The 16,593-nt window shown below is 42.6% G+C and overlaps 1 protein-coding gene across 4 annotated transcripts in view; it reads right to left on the reverse strand.

Annotated features, from left to right (window-relative positions):
- Positions 1-2,634: 2,634 nt before the first annotated feature.
- LOC109867777 (GTPase HRas) overlaps positions 2,635-16,593 on the reverse strand; it is a 29,135-nt gene continuing 15,176 nt past the window's right edge. Inside the window, exons 2-7 of one of the 4 annotated variants that reach the window (XM_031801223.1) lie at positions 13,798-13,931; positions 9,517-9,695; positions 7,211-7,252; positions 6,898-7,057; positions 6,172-6,296; positions 2,635-6,050 (exon numbers count right to left, since the gene is read on the reverse strand). In XM_031801223.1, the coding sequence (XP_031657083.1) occupies positions 6,177-6,296; positions 6,898-7,057; positions 7,211-7,252; positions 9,517-9,695; positions 13,798-13,908 (612 nt within the window). In that variant the 5' untranslated portion in view covers positions 13,909-13,931 and the 3' untranslated portion in view covers positions 2,635-6,050; positions 6,172-6,176. Of the gene's footprint in view, positions 6,051-6,171; positions 6,297-6,897; positions 7,058-7,210; positions 7,253-9,516; positions 9,696-13,797; positions 13,935-16,593 lie in introns of all 4 variants that reach the window. The other 3 variants (XM_031801222.1, XM_020457059.2, XM_020457060.2) reach the window with 3 other exon arrangements.

Below are 16,593 nucleotides of genomic sequence, written 5' to 3' on the forward strand. Positions count from 1 at the left end.
CTAAGTCAGGACGGCATCACTACGATTCCAGTGCGGATCAGAAGCATCCTACCGTATTTGTTGTGTTTGACAGCAGCCAGTGCTACCCCTACTACCTCATCAAGTACGAAGTCCTGGCAAACAATCACAGTGCTGTGTGAAGGGCATATGAAACAGAACCAGGACTGGTTTAGGAGAGCACATTATTTTGGATGGAGTATTGTCGACTTTACACTTTTATTTACATTTGCACTCAAAATTGGACAGACAGTTATTTGCGACACTGAAATGTACTATAACAATGTTCAATTTTTTGTGGTACAATTACAGTGCCTTGCGAAAGTATTCGGCCCCCTTGAACTTTGCGACCTTTTGCCACATTTCAGGCTTCAAACACAAAGATATAAAACTGTATTTTTTTGTGAAGAATCAACAACAAGTGGGACACAATCATGAAGTGGAACGACATTTATTGGATATTTCAAACTTTTTTAACAAATCAAAAACTGAAAAATTGGGCGTGCAAAATTATTCAGCCCCTTTACTTTCAGTGCAGCAAACTCTCTCCAGAAGTTCAGTGAGGATCTCTGAATGATCCAATGTTGACCTAAATGACTAATGATGATAAATACAATCCACCTGTGTGTAATCAAGTCTCCGTATAAATGCACCTGCACCTTGATAGTCTCAGAGGTCCGTTAAAAGCGCAGAGAGCATCATGAAGAACAAGGAACACACCAGGCAGGTCCGAGATACTGTTGTGAAGAAGTTTAAAGCCGGATGAGGATACAAAAAGATTTCCCAAGCTTTAAACATCCCAAGGAGCACTGTGCAAGCGATAATATTGAAATGGAAGGAGTATCAGACCACTGCAAATTTACCAAGACCTGGCCGTCCCTCTAAACTTTCAGCTCATACAAGGAGAAGACTGATCAGAGATGCAGCCAAGAGGCCCATGATCACTCTGGATGAACTGCAGAGATCTACACCTGAGGTGGGAGACTCTGTCCATAGGACAACAATCAGTCGTATATTGCACAAATCTGGCCTTTATGGAAGAGTGGCAAGAAGAAAGCCATTTCTTAAAGATATCCATAAAAAGTGTTGTTTAAAGTTTGCCACAAGCCACCTGGGAGAGACACCAAACATGTGGAAGAAGGTGCTCTGGTCAGATGAAACCAAAATTGAACTTTTTGGCAACAATGCAAAACGTTATGTTTGGCGTAAAAGCCACACAGCCCATCACCCTGAACACCCTATCCCCACTGTCAAACATGGTGGTGGCAGCATCATGGTTTGGGCCTGCTTTTCTTCAGCAGGGACAGGGAAGATGGTTAAAATTAATGGGAAGATGGAGGGAGCCAAATACAGGACCATTCTGGAAGAAAACCTGATGGAGTCTGCAAAAGACCTGAGACTGGGACGGAGATTTGTCTTCCAACAAGACAATGATCCAAAACATAAAGCAAAATCTACAATGGAATGGTTCAAAAATAAACATATCCAGGTGTTAGAATGGCCAAGTCAAAGTCCAGACCTGAATCCAATCGAGAATCTGTGGAAAGAACTGAAAACTGCTGTTCACAAATGCTCTCCATCCAACCTCACTGAGCTCGAGCTGTTTTGCAAGGAGGAATGGGAAAAAATGTCAGTCTCTCGATGTGCAAAACTGATAGAGACATACCCCAAGCGATTTACAGCTGTTATCGCAGCAAAAGGTGGCGCTACAAAGTATTAACTTAAGGGGGCTGAATAATTTTGCACGCCCAATTTTTCAGTTTTTGATTTGTTAAAAAAGTTAGAAATATCCAATAAATGTCGTTCCACTTCATGATTGTGTCCCACTTGTTGTTGATTCTCCACAAAAAAATACAGTTTTATATATTTATGTTTGAAGCCTGAAATGTGGCAAAAGGTCGCAAAGTTCAAGGGGGCCGAATACTTTCGCAAGGCACTGTAACTATTAGGTCAAGAGTTCAAGACTCTTGTGGATTGATTGGTTTCTTTTGTTGCCTTTTAATTTAAGTCACTCAACATTTAGTCTAATTGTAGAACTATAATGAAAACAAAATGTTAGACATGTTCTTTCTTTTGGTAAAAGGCCCTCTGTGGAAGAAATGGATAAAGAAGTCACTGTTGCTAACAGCTCAATTTCTTCCATCAACTCTTAAGTTGTCTGTGTTCAATGAGAAGTTAACTCATTATTTTCACTGAAAATCCATTTGATGCAATGCGTCACTGCTGTTCATAGTCAATAAACCAATGTAAATTGATAGTTTTGTATAAATTAAATATTCTGGCTACCACTGTTTCAATGTGTATAAATTGTGTAGTTCTGATTGCCACTTCTGTGGACTTCTCCCCCTTGTGGAGAAATAGTGGTCATGGGTGATTAAGTTTGTAATTTATCTAGTTGACATATCTTTTGTGATGGTGTAGTATATGTTTGTGCATTTTAAATATGAACTTTGCCATCAATTCAGTTTGTTACTGATTTTCATCTGCTGAACACTAAACATTCTCACTTATCTGGATAAATAGTTAACTGTTCTAATGAATCATGTAGGGTTGTTACTATTCATTCATATTTTAGCCTGGAGAGGGCTGGACTGAGGGAGAGATGGTAGCTAAAATAACTGCAGTCAGTCAGGTGAATAAGTTCATCTTGACACCTTTATTCCTGCCCTGCTGCACATTTGCCATTTTGTTAAAGAGTAAATACATCTTAAATAGTTTATTTTCACAATCAAACTTCCAAACCCACATCCTCGCTCACATGTTCACACTACAGTTTTACAAGGGAGAAGTAAGCCCTTTTTGGTTTCAGTCCTTGGGGAAAACACCCCCAATGTCCATGTTTTTGACCCCCAAAAAAGTCTCCCCTCCCTTCAGACATGGCCTGCTGGCCTTATATTCCTCAATGACAACTGATGTCCAATTTCTAAGCATTTACCTTTAGATGTGTGCTCATAACTGTCAGTCAGTCAAAGCACAGAGTATAGACAGACAAGGGACATTGTGTGAGATGTAGAATATAACAGCCAACTATAGTTCAGACAACTGTACAGTTCACATCTAACACCAGAGGTCTACTTGATAAACAAATTACATAGCAGGTCTGATTTGTTTAACATTACACAGTAGATCATTATGGGGACAAAGATCTACATTTGTTTAAGATTGACTATTTATTTTTCAAGGTACAGAGTATCTTTACTTTATGGTTATGGAGTGCCCTATAATACAACACAAATAATATTTTCTGTTAAAAACACACTTTTTCACAGTTAAGACCCCAAAATCATCAACAATAAATTGAGAATAAAACACACAGAAGACCAACATCATCCCTGAATCCCTCAGAGCTCCAGAATATAATCTGTGGTCCACACAACACAGTAGAGGTGTTCTACCCAGACAGAGCCAGAAGAGGTATAGTGGCTGTTGTCAGAGGTAACGGTCAAGCCTGTGTGCAGTGTCTTCATATTCAGACCCCTTCATCCCCTGGGTCCAACATATGAAGGGGTAGCAACCCAGGAAAGGTGAGATGATCTTGGGGAGTATTGTCTGACTGCAGGGCCCTCATGGTGGAGGGAGCAGGTCAAAAAATCTCTTACATGCCAACTAGTGTAATTGTGTTCAGGTAAGATGGGGGTAATTCAGAAGAGTGTTTGGAGGGGGGCAGCTCCTGGAAAACCACATACAAGAGCACGTATTGTACGTATACTAAGGAACACCACTCGCATGTATGGTAGCAGCAAAAAGTCTGTGAAATTAAGCATTTCTAGCGACAGAATAAAGTGATTATTTTCCAATGTTAAGGTCTATCTTCTAGACAAGAGGTCAAGGTGTTGGCTTTGACTGAAGTCTAATGAGGCATCACAATGTACGACAGTATATGGGTCACTGTGGCTGAACTGTGGGGGTAAGTACCTTCAAAAACAGGAGGGGGAAATAAAAAGCCAGCGGCTCTTATAAGGTAAAAAAAACACTTATTGAATTAAGATTGTTTAATTATGGCAAACTTAGTTTGGACTAACACACACAAAAACCATTAGCTAATCAGACGGGGCATGCTGTACAGAATCTCATCTGGTTGGACTGTTTCAGAGTTCGTTTTTCCTCATGTCTGTTAGTCAAGGGAAAGATAAACAAATCCCAGAAGGAGCAGATCTCCAATCACCACCAGTGATTCACAACAGTTATCCACAGAGGAAAGCAGACAGACCACCACAGAAACACCTGCTTCAAGCAAACTTACTACTCTAAGGCATGAAGTACTAGCTAACAAATAACAAGGCAAGTTAAACAGGACCAAGCAGTGTTCATTTGTATTGGCAGCCCTATGCTGCAGTTAGTGTTGTAGAGAGCGCAAAAGGTAGTAGGTCTATCTACACCATTCAATATCCAGACATATCTGGATAAGAGCATCTGCTAAATGATTAAAATGTCATTGAGAAATATCACAAGCGAACCCCTAAAGTGAAGAACGTTTTCCTCTGACTTTTCTTGCAAATTAAGTTGGCTCGTACATGACCAGCTTGAATTAAATTATCTTCTCAGGGAACCAAAGATCCAACTGAGGCAGTAGCGAGTAGAATGAGAGAGAAGGTTATTTTATGAGGCCAAAACAGTTTTATCCCACATATTACCAGTAATTTAAGGCAGGTCTTGTGCATTAGAATTTCAATTTCATCCTGGAACATAAAGATACAAAGGCGAGACATTTCTAGACATTCCTGTTTCCTGAGCCTTAAAAACACAGTGAGGACCGATACTTGCAATCTAGAAATGTCAAACTATACTAAGCAACATACTGTTGTCGAAGCAAAGGAATCGGAAAGAAATGGATGCCACCAGTGTCTTAAAATAGCACAATCTCAAAGGGTATTTTGTTCCACTTCCCTGAAAGGCTGTGCAAGAATAATCTTTCACTACATAACCATCCCATGGTAAATAATGTCACTGCATGGACCAAGGAATGACGATAGTTGGAAGGATGGGAGACTAACATTCAGCCAAACCTTGAAGGCAACAGCAAGTAAAACATCACTCATGTACCCCTCCCTTCTCCACCCAAGAAATACAAGCAAATAATAAATAGGGATGAGAGAGATGGTTTATTCCCAATTCTTAAACCTAGTAAGACAGTAAACATTCCTATTGCACCAGAACCTACAATATCTAGTACTATATTACTCCACAAAGAGAACTCTTTAGCACACTGACATGTGCGCGCACACACACTTCTGTGGGGGAAGGCAATGGCACTCTGGGAAAATGAGTCCATCGGTCTGATCCACAGCCATGCCCACGTAAGGACCCCGAATAAGGACTTCCTCACGGTGACAGGTCTTAAAATAGCAACAGCCCATCACACAAAATAAACATCCTGGCTTACTTTACAGTGCCAAGTATGATCACCTTCAAAACCTTCGATCACAAAAAAGTATTTAAAAAAAAGAAAGTTAGGTTTGACAGCTAGACTAACCGTAAAAAAAAGAAATCCTATCTGGCGTGTCTTTTGTCATGCTCCATCCTCATACTTGTATCTGTAATAATGAGGTTACTGCAGAGCCCCTCTAGAGAGGAACAAGGAGGCTGGGGGAGGTTAAATTAGGGATGGGGATTTAGGCTACTACTGTCCAGTCTTTCCAGGGGGTCAAATGTAGAATCAGGGTTTTGAGGTGTTGGTGAAGGGGACTCACCAGGGATTAGATTGGTGACACCTCCCTTTAAGACCAGTGTTGAGACTGTAAAACAATAACTTAGCAGGAACTTATTGGAGCTGCCCAGCATGATCACACTGGTGAGAAACAGTCATTAGTGGTGTTGCTCTGGCAGGCGGACTCAAAGAGGGGACAGACAGCCTAGTCTAGCCTGGTATGGCCTGGCCTGACAGGGGCAAGATCCCCCTCTCCCAAATGTCTATGGTACAGTCAGCCTGGTGGTGCGTCTGCTTTTCTTAGACTGTACTCTTCCGTTTCAAAGTTAGTTGTTGTTTCATCCTCCACCATCATTCTTTAAGTCCATTCTGCCACTAGGTCCACTCCTCACCCCGAACTGGTAACCTGTGGGAGAGAAGCAGACATGATTAAGACATTGTGTAAGGATTCAGTGTCTCTCTGCTGTGAACGATGTTGTCAATTATGCTTGGGATAAAGTTGATAATGGGCTGAGTTTCTGAACGACCTCCATCACGACACCACACAGCGGCAGCTCATGCAGTCCTGTCCACTCTCGTCCGGAGGGTTGAGCTTCCTCAGCTTGTGCTGCCTGATCTCTCTCACTAGCGTGTAGAAGGCGTCCTCTACCCCCTGCAAATAAACCAAACACACAGTCAGAACAATCGGCAAAAAGGTGTGCATTACATATTTACAAGTTTGTAAACTTGATGGCCATCAACAATTTAACTTCTGTGTATTTGTAGAAAATGTTCCCAGCACTGCACGCACACACACATACGTATATATATATATATATATATATATATATATATATATATATATATATATATATATATATATATATATATATATATATATATATATATATACATACATACGTATATACATACATACGTATATACATATATACATATATACATATATACACACACACACACATATATATATACATATACATATATACACACACACATATATACATACACATACATACACATATATATACATACATACACATATACATATATATACATACACACATACATATATATATATACATACACACATATACATATATCCACACATACATATATCCACACATACATATATACACACATACATATATACACACATACATATATACACACATACATATATACACACACATACATAGCACTGAGGGACACGCACTGCTCTCCCTGTGTGTGTGTTTGTGTGTGTGTAAGAGTACCTGTCGTGTCTTGGCAGAGGTCTCGATGTAGGGAATTCCGTAGCTGCGGGCTAGTTCCTGTGCTTGCCGAGTGTCCACGGTACGCGATGGGAGGTCACATTTATTACCCACCAGGACCATGGGCACGTCGTCAGAGTCTTTCACACGCTTAATCTGTTCCCTACAGGAGGACAGAAAGACACTGGTCAGTTCCCTGCTTGGTTTAACCCATTTCTTCAAATATGAGGACCATACTCGACATTACATGGGCCTTAAACTACAGTAACTATCATTTGGAATAACTGTAGTAGTATGTAACTGCTTGTACACATACCCAGTGATGTGGTGGTGAAAATAGGTGGGTAAACTCTGATCGCTGTGAAAAAAAGTTACGCTCACTATAGTTTCAATGAATTTTCTCACAAAGTGCGTTTACCCTCCACTACATCAAGTTTATTATAGTAAATTGAAACGAATCATGAACAAACAATTCAGTAAACTGAATTAAAATAATTAACAAACATTTGAAAAACTAAAACTGTACTGAAACTATTATCTCTGACTCCAAAATAAAATAAAAAACAACATGAATTAAAAAACGAAATGGGATTTTCAAGCCTTTGGAGGGGGCTTTCAAGATCCTGAATCTGGTGGGTAAATACAGTAGGTCATTGGTGGTGATGTTTCAAATAGGCCTAGTTTGTGCATCACCATCACTAGCTAAATGGAAAAATTGGCTAGGTATCTAGCTTAATTCTTGCACAAAAAAGTTAAAAAGCATTGGATTGGTGTAATCCTGGACAAGATAACTTCTTTCTACCATATTTTTTCGCACAAGTCTCAGCGCTATTCCTTTTAAATCCAAGTCACATTGAGATGGTTTAATGTATAAATTAAACCTAACCTATAGCCTGACCCATTTGCACCTTATGCATTACTGCCCCCCAGTTGCAAGAAGTAACATCTCAAAAAACAATACAGCACAAATGGTTCCTAGTCTCCCTCACATGCTTTCTGTCCCAAACAGTAAAACATAGAAATATTGCTATACAACTAAATAAAAACGAGCAAATCAGGTCTGAAAACAAATGGAAACAAATGAACTTCAAATAACAATCAGAAAATTTATGTAAATAACAAGAAACTATAATAAGCTTTCTCTGCACATATCCACCTGTTACACCATCATACCACAACTAATGCATTTTGTAAAGCGTTGTCACGATCAATTCCCAATGAAGGAACAGGGTGTTCGTGGGTCATTTCAGCCTTATGTATTAGGATCCTACCTCCCTCCCCTTCTCTTCATAAACAACACCACAGTCAGACACTAATGGCTGTGCTGTACTGCTGGAGGAAGGATGGGGCAGCAAACTGCATGATCTCATCTCTCCAGCATCCATCTATAGCCAGCAGGCCAGGGGAGTGTGCGTGTGTGAGGGGAGAGGGTCAGATCTGTTTGGAGCTCAGCACAGTCAAGCAGGACAGTTAACCGGATAGATGATTTCTAGCGGTGGCATTCCAGGTTGTCGTGCCTGGCATGTGCATGCCCAATGTCTATGGCCGTGTATATGAGGAGATGGATGGGAAGACAGCAAACAGAATGAGCTAATCACTTAAGCAAGCAGCCAGTCAGATGACTGTGACGGGACCAAATGGACTGGGTCAGATCTATACATCAACCCCTCAATATACCCAATGCAAGCCTAGTGGAGAAATGGAGAGAGACGGGGAGTAGAGGCGGGAAGTGGAGAGAGAGAGACGGGGAGTGAAGAAATGGAGTGGAGACACAATAGATTACCATCATCTCCGTCTGGAATTCTTGCCTCCTCCATGTCACTGGGAGTGTTCCTCCTCTGTTCCCCTCCCTCCCTCCATGTCATTGGGAGTGTTCTTCCTCTGCTCCCCTCCCTCCCTCCATGTCATTGGGAGTGTTCCTCCTCTGCTCTACTCTCTCCCTCCCTCTCGTCATTGGGAGTGTTCCTCCCCTGCTCTACTCTCCTCCATCCATGTCATTGGGAGTGTTCCTCCCCTGCTCTACTCTCCTCCATCCATGTCATTGGGAGTGTTCCTCCTCTGCTCTACTCTCCTCCCTCCCTCCATGTCATTGGGAGTGTTCCTCCTCTGCTCTACTCTCCTCTCTCCCTCCATGTCATTGGGAGTGTTCCTCCTCTGCTCTACTCTCCCTCCATGTCATTGGGAGTGTTCCTCCTCTGCTCTACTCTCCTCCCTCCATGTCATTGGGAGTGTTCCTGCTCTACTCTCTTCTCTCCCTCCATGTCATTGGGAGTGTTCCTCCTCTGCTCTCCTCCCTCCCTCCATGTCATTGAGAGTGTTCCTGCTCTACTCTCCTCCCTCCCTCCATGTCATTGGGAGTGTTCCTGCACTTCTCTCCTCCCTCCATGTCATTGGGAGTGTTCCTCCTCTGCTCTTCTCTCCTCTGGTCTAATTGAGGCAGGATCGATCTCATTGGCAGCGTGCTGTAATCACTCCAAGGCGGAAGGCTAAGCTTTCTATAGCTGTGTTAAATGCTAAGGCATGACATCACCCAGCTAGCTGCTGCAGAGAGCTTTCACACAAGACAGCCATGACCCCCCCACCGTCACATACAGCCCCCTGGCCGGTCAGACACACACACACCTGTACTGGTGGATGTCCTCAAAGGACTTGGTGTTGTTGATGGCGAAGACACAGAGGAAGCCCTCCCCTGTCCTCATGTACTGGTCCCTCATAGCGCTGTACTCCTCCTGACCTGCAGTGTCCAGGATGTCCAGCAGACACGTCTCCCCATCAATCACCACCTGCTTCCTGTATGAGTCCTGAAGGGGGGGGACATCCTCCAGTTACACTGCTACAGACAGACTGCCGACTGATTCTCTACCCAAGTGTGCACTTGCTCACTCCTGTTTAAGTGAGCAAGTGATGTGTAAGGATGTGAGTTAAGTTAAAGGGAACTGTGGCTGTGGACCAATTTAACAAACTCAACCCCTGGTGCACTAAATTAACATACAAACCATCTGTAGGTCATGCACTACCTGCTGTACAATGTAGAGAAAAACGGGACAATTCAAGAGGGTGCTATGAAATGAATGTCAAAACATATTTTACTTTGCCCAATGTCATAAATTACACAGAACTAAATCATTAGATTGTGCTCTACAATATTATAAACCTAATATACTTGTACTTGACCGTGTTGATGAAATGAACGTCAACTTGAACGTCAACTTGAACGTCAACTTGAACGTCAACTTGCTGTGACCGTTGCTAGTTTAGACTGTGCTGCTCTTGGTTGTATCTCGTCCATATTTGGCGTTGTGAGGTGGTACCATTTGGAGGTGTTTCCACTGGTTGGTCCAATCAAAAATCAACTTGATACCCTTGTCATTTTCAACTGCAACAGCTTTCATTGCCTATATTGGCGATCAAACTACGTTGAGAGAGGTTGTTTCGATGGCCATTTAAAGGGAGAGACAAAAACAGGAAAAGATTGTCTTCGCGGAGGGTGGATACTGAAATTCAGCCTCTTAGTATTGTAACTAAATATATATTTAGTCCTTATTTTGTTTTTTATTCAGCGGATTTCATTTAGAAAAAGTGCCTGTTTTCACATGCGAACCTGCAGCCACTAGTTGGCATGTAACTTCAACTAACAAGCTGAGCGCATTTACAAGCTGGCCACACTGCTCGGGTCGCATGCACGAGTGTAGATTATTATACTTTTTTTTTTTTACACGTTATCCAATCATTGCACCCACACTGCTCGTGAGCGTCTGCGTTGCCAGGATCTAAAATAGAACTTGCTTCTATTTGTGACGTAAGTCATGCCTCTTCCATCTCCTCATTGGTTTTTTGGAGCGTATATCCACGTGGGTGAATGAAAGATGAACTGAGGTCCACAGTCTAGTTTGTGGTGGTAATGCACCTTAAAGAAAAGTTGGTTGCCGACCACCATATAAAAGTCCAAAGAAGAAGCAGCCTGAAGGAGGAGAATTTGCTAGAAACAGTTGGATTATCCTTTTATCTGTGGATTAATTGTCAGAGTTGAAGACCTTCTGCATTTCAAGTAAAATAACAACCCAATGTTTATATCCAATTTAGACAGCAAGCTAGCTAGCAACAGCAAGCTAGCTAAATTGCCATAAATGTTTAATGCTTTTCGACCTGTCCCCAAGTTAATATAATTGGTTCAGAGTTTGTTTTGATATTTCAACCTGTGTCCTGATTACGTCTGGTGTGGGGGGACAAATTGCGCGTGTGCGGTCTGGTCATTGTTGAGCAGTCAGCATTCTATTGAGCAGTCAGCACTTCATGATCATTCCAGTGAGAACATTATATTCACTCTAAACATGCTATATTCTCAGAGTAAAACTTCTGTAGCGTTTGAACCATAAGGTAGACATGGGTTTTGGATGATTTATTTTCTGAATTCCCTGTGGAATGGACACATTTGTATGAACCTTGAATGAATTAATCCTTTTACGGGTGGACACCCTACAATCTGTAACGAATGCGCTAATGAAGTATAAGCTGAAATCCATTGATGCGTGTTCAGTATACTAACCAACCATTTACACATGTCTCTTGACTAGGCTTAAAGCAGGAGTCTGGATCTGGGACCTGATTGATAGTCTCTCTCATACACAGGCACACATGCGTGCTGTGTGACTAGCCATGCTGTGTGACTGGCCATGCTGTGTGACTGGCCAGAGAAGAGGTAGTGGTATCAAAAGGGGCAGAGTGCAGGGCCAAGGTTTAGCGTCCCAACACACAGACACAGGGTGCAGGGTCTTTCTGTGCTAGTGCATAGGGGCCAGGAATGCACACACAAAAAGGACATTGTCTGGCCAGAGGTAGGCGTGGTGACAAAGAGAGGGGGAGGGAAGAGAAAGCAGACTCTTGTTCCCTCTCAGTCTCTAAAAATCTTTTATAGTGAACTGAGAGGAACTCAATTAGGAGTAGCGGTTTTTTTTTTACAAATATATATATATATATTTTTAACTTGACATTTGGAGAATTTAATTGATAATGAGTAGCCTGTTTGGTAATGAGATCTGGTAGTTAAGTGGTCTCTCCAGTGAGCCAGTAGTCACACTAGCCTACTTCACTCCGTTAACTACAGACCAGGGGAGAGGCCACATCCATATGACATCAACCACAGTGATCAGCTACAGATGTGGACAGAAGCTCTGGAAACGCACTTGGGCTCCCGAGAAGCGCAGTGGTCTATGGCACTGCATATCACTGCTACTAGCGTCACTAGACTAGGGATGCACGCTATATCGGTAAGCATATTGGAATAGGATGATATTAACTAAAAATGCCAACATCGGCCCGATGGCTAATTTAACGTCAACGTGCCAAAGCTGTCAAAGCTGATGTGCACACCTATATAACGCAATGACGGCACGAAAAATACAGAGGTACACGTGCAACACAGCATTCCTAACCTGGCCCACAATGTCTGCTGTGTGGATCTATCTGGAAGTTTCAGAGGAACATAACTAAAAGGCCATATGCAATGTTTGTGCTGCTGTTATTTCCAGAGGGGAGAAAGTGAAATCTTTCAATACCACAAACCTAATTACTCATTTGAAAGTGCATCACCCCCAGACGTTCAGCGACTACTTAGAACAAAAGCAGAAAAAAAACTAAGCGCACACTTCCAACAACTAAACAAGTTCAAGTCAAGCAGTCATTTGAAAGAGTAAGAACATTTCAGCGAGACAACTCAAAGGCGAAATACATTAACACCAAGATAATGGAATTCATTGCCCTTGACGATCAACAGTCCTCTGTCGTGGATGATGTTGGCTTTCGCCGACTGGTCGAGCACCTTGAGCCCCGGTACACACTACCACTAGTAGGCGTTATCTTTCAGATGTTGCCCTACCGGAGAAACGCACATCCTTGAACTACTTGCTATGGGCGTCACTGCTATTAGCTTCCCGACTGACATTTGGACCAGCGACGTCAGCCCCACGAGCATGCTGAGTCTGACAGCACAGTGGGTCTACGAGGATTTCGTACTGAGGAAAGCAGTATTGCATGCTCAAGAATGTGCTGGTTCTCATACCACTGCTGCCATTTCAATGGCATTTGAGAACATGTTTGAAACATGAACACACTCCTAGCGCTATTTGAACAACTGACTCAAGAAATAAGCTACTCAACTGCGTCTGCAGCAGGCGTGATACCCTCTGTCATGGCATTGAAACATCTGCTCAACAAAGACCCAGTCTGTGTCGGCAGTTAAAACTTGAAAAAGTACTCGACTAGAGGCTGTGAACCAGCGAGTCGTTGGGTACAAGGACTGCTACTTCGATGCAGACAAGAAACGTGGATTACGTGAAATGTTAGACACAGCTGGACAAGATAGAAACGGACAGTGACAGTGCGCACCGGGGAAGCGAGACTACGGACAGACAGAGCTGAAACTTCACTGCTTGACATGTATGATGAAATCTTGGTTGAGAATTAAACTGTTGAACAACGAAACAGCACAGCAAGTAAGTGAAAGAAATCGGTTTTGATTATGTTTTACTTGTAATGGGGACATATGTAAATGCCAACAAAATTACTTTTTGGTCAGTGTGTGTGTGTGTGTGTTTCAACAATTTAACTGTACTATAATGCTTAAAAACGGCACTAAAATTTGAAATATTGGTTACCGGTATTGTTTTTTTTGGCAAGGAGAATATTATGTAATAAAAATGTAATGTCGGTGAATCCCTACTACAGACCCTGGTTTGATTTCAGGGTGTATCACAACAGTCCCGTGATTGGGAGTCCCATAGGGTGGCACAAAATTAGCCCAGCGTCGTCTGGGATAAGGTTTGGCCAGGTTAGGCGGTCATTGTAAATAAGAATTTGTTCTCAACTGACTTGCCGAGTTAAAATTTAAAAATTAACAGTACATACCTCTATGGTGGGGTCATATTCATCCACAAAGTGGTTCTGGATGAGCTGGATGGTGAGTGCACTCTTCCCCACACCTCCAGCCCCCACCACCACCAACTTGTACTCAGTCATCCTCACTGCTCCCCACACACACACTGCTGTGAGAGAGAGAGAGAGGAGAGCAGCAGATAGGAGGGGGAGAGAAAGGTTCATACATTTCACAATGTTTTCTGTTCTTAGATGTCTATTTATTCACACGTGTTCTGTTTGACATTAGCTTCCCCGAACCCCTACCTCACTATTTTGTTTACCACCACCTCTGCCCAGAGGTGAGATGTGTATGTAGGGCGGCTGAGTTTGAGTTCCCATCAGAGGAATGTCAAATGTGCTGAAGGTACTCAATGTTCCAATCCACTCCCACACAACACGAGAGAGACACAGTGAGAGAGGGAGAGGTTTGACACCGAGTGCTCCTCATTGATGCCTACCTCACAAATCAGAAGCCTCATGTTTTTTTTTATACAGCATAGAGGTGCTGTTTCTCTGAAAGCATGTGTGTAGCGCGTGAGCAGAGCATTTGAATAGCCCCTTAATGTCAGTTGAGCATGATGCTTCTTCTGGTTACTGATAGTTTCTTGATGGGCGCAAGCCTGACTGTTAGAACTGCCAAATTCACCCATGGATAGATGATTAGTTGAAACTGTATGGCTGAGAGGGATGATGCATAGGGAATAGCAAATAGGTCTGACAGAGGCCTGGCAAACATACAGTAAATTGAGAAATCATGTAACTAAACAAAAATAAGAAGAAACTATACTATGGAACAAAGGTAAATGATATAAAATAATGATTGTAAAACGCTCTGGAGTACTTCACATGAAATTCCAGGCAAAAAAAAACCTAGCTACGCTCCAACTGTCATCATTGAGGCAGATGGCTTGTTGATAACAAAACCCTTTCATATTGCCAACCACTTTAGCAAACTTCTCAACTATCAAAAAAAAAAATTATCTTATGCATGACATACAAACAACAAATACTGAGCCTTCATATTCCTGCATAACGAACCAAATAACGAAAGACGAGCACTATAGTCGAGTTCCACAAAGTGGGTGTGGAAGAGGTGAAAACTACCTGATACCAACAACCTGGATGGTAAATTGCGGAGGTTGGTAGCGGAATACATTGTGACTCCTGTTTGCCACATATTCAATTTAAGCCTCGATAAACAGTGTGTGCCCTCAGACATGGAGGGAGACAAAGGTCATTCCACTACCCAAGAATGGCAGTGACAGTAGACCCTGGTGGGCCCACAAGCAGGCCAAAAAACAACAAATCACACCATTGAGCTGCCCACAATGATGGTGGTCGTGATTGAATCCGATGGGGAAGGAAGAAGGGGAACAGAACGGGCCTGCCCCGGGCAAGGAGGAGGAGGTGTGCTTCGCCTCATGCCAGCTTGACTCACCACACATGTACCAGCGGATGGCTTCGGAATCGTCGGGGAGATGAAGGACCTTGTTTCCTTTGGTCAGCACCCCTGGATGGCTGCTGGTGTACTCCCAGGATCAGCACTGACTCCCGGAGCAGGTATGTCCGCCACCAGCAGAGCAAAGCTGTTTAATAGCGGGATGTGATCTTCTAGAATATATGGAGGCCGACCAGACTGCCTCCCACCCAACCTCCACCTTGCCAGTGTCCAGTCTCCCACTGGCCTCGGAGTTGAGCTTACCATCTGTCCAGTGGATTGGAGTAGGTCAGTATCGCCCAACTCATCGACCCCTTGGCTGTTGGAGGCATTCAGAACTGAAATTGTGTGTGCCTGGTCTGCATCAAAGTACATCTTGTTTTTCCCACAGCTCAGCTAGCAGCCAGAGAATCTCTTCCCAAATCTGCTTGATGATAAATTAACAAATTGTCTGTTCCAAAATATATCAATTCCACCTTATTTTGTTTCTCTTACATAGATCTCACACCTAGCACATTTGAGCCCAGACATAGACACATACCACCGGTGTTGACTCTAGCACTGCTAGGAGTTAGCAATTATGCTAACTATTGTGTTTTTTTGCAGGAATCCAGGACACAAACATGCAGTCCAGCTAAAAAAAGCTAACTGCCTCTTAGCCATGCAAATGAACTGAATCCCCAAAAAACATTTACACTGCATTTCAGACCTGCCAGCCCTGCCACAAAAGGACCAGCTGACATGTCAGTGATTCTCTCGTTAAGAACACAGCCATGAATAAAGAATAAAGAATGGTACCAACACATCCTTTGAGAGCAACTTCTCCCAACCATCCAGGAAGAGTTTGTTGATTAACAATGCCTTTTCCAGCATGATGGAGCACCTTGCCATAAGTCAAAAGTGATAATAACTAAGTGTCTCGGGGAACAAAACATCGATATTTTGGGTCCATGGCCAGGAAACTCCCCAGACCTTAATCCCATGGAGAACTTGTGATCAATCCTCAAGAGGCGGGTGGACAAACAAAAACCCACAATTTCTGACAAACTCCAAGCATTGATAATGCAAGAATGGGCTGCCATCAGTCAGGATGTGGCCCAGAAGTTAATTGACAGCATGCCAGGGTGGATTGCAGAGGTCTTGAAAAAGAAGGGTCAACACTGCAAATAATAACTCTTTGCATCAACTTCATGTAATTGTCAAAAGCCATTGACACTTGTGAAATGCTTGTAATTATACTTCAGTATTCCATAGTAACATCTGGCAAAAATATCTAAAGACACTGAAGCAGCAAACTTCATGGAAATTCATATTTGTGTCATTCTCAAAACTTTTGGCCATGACTGTAC

This window comes from Oncorhynchus kisutch, linkage group LG22 (genome assembly GCF_002021735.2).
Source record: "Oncorhynchus kisutch isolate 150728-3 linkage group LG22, Okis_V2, whole genome shotgun sequence".
In the NCBI taxonomy this organism is placed as follows: domain Eukaryota; kingdom Metazoa; phylum Chordata; class Actinopteri; order Salmoniformes; family Salmonidae; genus Oncorhynchus; species Oncorhynchus kisutch.